Source organism: Lepus europaeus, chromosome 21 (assembly GCF_033115175.1).
Source record: "Lepus europaeus isolate LE1 chromosome 21, mLepTim1.pri, whole genome shotgun sequence".
In the NCBI taxonomy this organism is placed as follows: domain Eukaryota; kingdom Metazoa; phylum Chordata; class Mammalia; order Lagomorpha; family Leporidae; genus Lepus; species Lepus europaeus.
Window position 1 is genome coordinate 26,925,155 of NC_084847.1, and position 3,453 is coordinate 26,928,607.

General features: G+C 39.1%; 1 protein-coding gene across 1 annotated transcript; it reads left to right on the forward strand.

Annotated features, from left to right (window-relative positions):
* The first annotated feature begins 1,248 nt into the window (after positions 1–1,248).
* On the forward strand, positions 1,249–2,494 carry LOC133750488 (vomeronasal type-1 receptor 45-like). The gene is made up of 2 exons (XM_062180085.1): positions 1,249–2,144; positions 2,428–2,494. Exons 1-2 carry the CDS (start codon positions 1,249–1,251, stop codon positions 2,492–2,494), a joined length of 963 nt encoding a protein of 320 aa, XP_062036069.1.
* The last annotated feature ends 959 nt before the right edge of the window (positions 2,495–3,453 follow it).

Here is a 3,453-nt window from a genome sequence, read left to right on the forward strand (position 1 = left end):
AACTCTTAAAATTTGGGAATTATTTGAGTTGTGCTATTATGTCAGTATGATTTTGGAACTTCTTATTGGTCTAATCTGAGATCAAAACCAACTTTGCTGAGAATGCAGAACTTATTGATGGCAGCAACAACTTGTTTGACCCCAGCAGTTCACATGCACAGATATTTAGGTAATTGCAGCTTTTGGTAAAAGAGCATCAAATGGATAATCAACACTGTGGTTTCCCAGATATAAACACAGGCATTGCAATTGAAATTATAAGGTTCTTTTAAATGTCTAAATATAAGCCAAAAACACAACCTCCCAACATACTTGAATAAATACATTGATGGGCCTACAGTGGTACAAGTGGCCTTGAAAACAATCACACACTCATTGGCCATGGCAAAGGGAGAGAATGTGGTAATTTGTAGTTTTCTCAACATCAGACAAGTAAATGTTTGCATCTTCTTACTACGTGTTAGATGTCCCTTCTGGAACATGTTGATATTTAGTTGCCATTTAAGAAGTATTCGTAGGTGAGATATATCAGAGATGATCAGTTCATGAAGGCTTTATCTTCATGGGTATAGTTGATGTAGTTTTAAAAAGGCATGTGTACTCTCTCATTTTATTGCCCCTTAACCTTTTTCCATGGGAAAACACAGCAAAAAAACTCACATCAGATGACAGACCCTCAGTCATAGAATTTCCAACCTCCAGAACTGTGAGAAAGTACCTTTATGCCATCTAATTATTCTACTATAACAGCATGAAATGGAACAAAACCCCAATTAAATTAATTTGATAACATTATTTTGCCTTCATTCAATGTAATAGTATGGTAATGTAATGGTGAACTTTTAACATTGTAACTATGTTTAATAAGACTTGAAAAGAATGATCATAACTATTGAAGATATAAGGATTTTTAAAGCATGAGAGAATATTCCACAATATTGTCAGTGATAAAATCTCACCATGTGTTGATTCTGCTGAAAACATATGTATGATGTAAAATAGAGTGTTTATTATTTGTTTTTCTCTTGCTGATTGAAAGCAGTACTTTGCAGTACCCTACTGAATTAAAGAGTTCATATAAGGAATTTCTGGTATGGAAACTGAAAATAACAGAGATCTGGGGTCATGCTGAAGATGGGAAACTAACACACAAATTTCTGGTATGCAGAATAATACTTGCTGATGATGTGAGATTTACTGTATTTGATTGCTTTTCAGGCATATATGTGTTTCCTCTCCACTATTAAGATGAACACACTTTCTGCTGATGTAGCTATTAATAACTGTATTCTCTGCCAAGCTGGCTTTGGAATCTTATCCAACAACTTCCTCTTCATCCACATCGTCACACACCCACAGTATCACAAGCCAAAGCTCACTGACCTGATCTGCTGTCACCTGGCCCTTGTCCACATAATTATGCTTCTCACTGTGCTGTTTTGGAGGTCTCCAGATCTGTTTGAGTCCCTGAATTTTTTCAATGACTTCAGGTGTAAGGCTTTGTTCTACATAATCAGGGTGATGAGGAGCCTCTCCATCTGCACCACCTGCTTCCTGAGCATCATCCAGGCCATCACCATCAGCTCCAGCACCTCCTGGTTGGCACAGTTGAAACATAAATCCACACATCTCATCTTCTTTTTATCATTATTATGGTTTCTCTGTTTGTGTTTCAGTACTAGCATGATCTTCTACACTGTGGCAAATTCCAATGTGACTCAGACCAATGTAATGGTCATCACTAAATACTGTTCATTTTTCCCCATAAGTCATAGCATCAGAGGTTTGGTGTTCACACTAATAACATCCAGAGACGTCTTCCTTATAGGAGTCATGCTGCTCTCAAGTGTGTACATGGTGATCCTCCTACTCAGGCATCAGAGGAGGTCCCAATACCTTCACAGCACCAGCCTCTCCCCAAGATCTTCCCCAGAGAAGAGGGCCACCCAGACTATCCTACTGCTAGTGAGTTTCTTTGTGGTCATGCACTGTGTGGACTTCATCATCTCATCCTCCTCAATTATGCTGTGGTCATATGACTCAGTTATCTTGGGTATACATGATGTTGTGGTCAGTGCCTATGCCACTGTCAGTCCACTGGTGCTTATCTGTTCTAATAAAAGGTTAATTAATTTTTTTCAAAATATACCATAGAAAAGCTTTGAATTTTAACAAATTTAGTATAAACTTGGTGGTCTTTGTGTGAGCATGTAACATAGAAAATGCTTCTTCAGTTGCTCACATCCCATATCATAGTTCTGGATTTGAATACCACCTATGCTTCTGGCTGGATTTGAATACCACCTCTGCTTCTGGTTCTGATTTGTGTAAATGCATATCCTGGATGGCAGCAGGTGGGTTTGGCCAGAGAGCTCTGTTCAGTTCTTCAGGGTTAAGGGTATGCCAAAGGCGACACACCCAGGTTTGGTGTGGTAAATCAATCTCTCTCTCTCTCTCTCTTTTATCCAGAAGAAAAGTAATTCCCCTCAGCTGAGCTCTTTTCAATGATGATCAGTGCCTGAGCGTTATCCCCAGTGGGTATAATATTTGTCTGCTCTGTCCCAAGGACCACACAAAGGATCTGTACAGTCCTCAGTGTAAGCATGGGCCGCTGCACCTGCATGGGAGACCCAGAGGAAGCTCCTGGCTCCTGGCTTCAGACAGGCCCCGCCCCGCCTATTGCAACCATTTGGAAAGTGAACCAGTGAACCAGTGGATGGAAGCTCTCTCTCTCTCTCTCTCTCTCTCTCTCTCTCTGCCTCTGCCTATCTATAATTCTGCCTTTCAAATAAATAAATAAATCTTTAAAAATTATTTATTTATTTTAAAAAAAAAAGACCTAAATGAATGATCTCTGTGAGTGAGATCCCAGTGGAAAGAACGGGGCCATCAAAGAAGGAGGTACCCTTCTCCGAAGGGAGGAGAGAACTTCCACTTTGACTATGACCCTATCGGAATAAGATCAAAGTCAGCGAACTCTAAAGGCTTCCATAGCCCTGGCAACTCATGACTAGAGCCTAGGGAGATTACTGACGCCATGAACAGGAGTGTCAAATTGTTAAATCAGCAACAGGAGTCACTGTGTACTTACACCCCATGTGGGATCTGTCCCTAATGTGTCGTCTAAAGCGAAGTGATGCTATAACTAGTACTGAAACAGTATTTTTATACTTTGCGTTTCTGTGTGGGCACAAACTGATGAGGTCTTTACTAATTATATACTGAAGTGATCTTCTGTATATAAAGAGAATTGGAAATGAAAAGAAAAACAACCTGGTGTTAAAATGGAAATGGCATAGAAAATTAATTAATTTGAAAAAAAAATTATGTAGGATCTCTGTCTTTAATGTGCTGTACATTGCTATTTAATGCTATAATTAGTAATCCAATGGTAGTTTTTTCACTTTATGTTGCTATATGGGCAAAATGTTGAAATCTTTACCTAATATATGC

Coding starts and splice junctions, on each gene's coding strand:
- LOC133750488 (XM_062180085.1), top strand. CDS start 1,249: ATGAACACACTTTCTGCTGATGTAGCTATTAATAACTGTATTCTCTGC. Junction 2,145..2,427: donor TTAATTAATTTTTTTCAAAA/TATACCATAGAA, acceptor CACCCAGGTTTG/GTGTGGTAAATCAATCTCTC.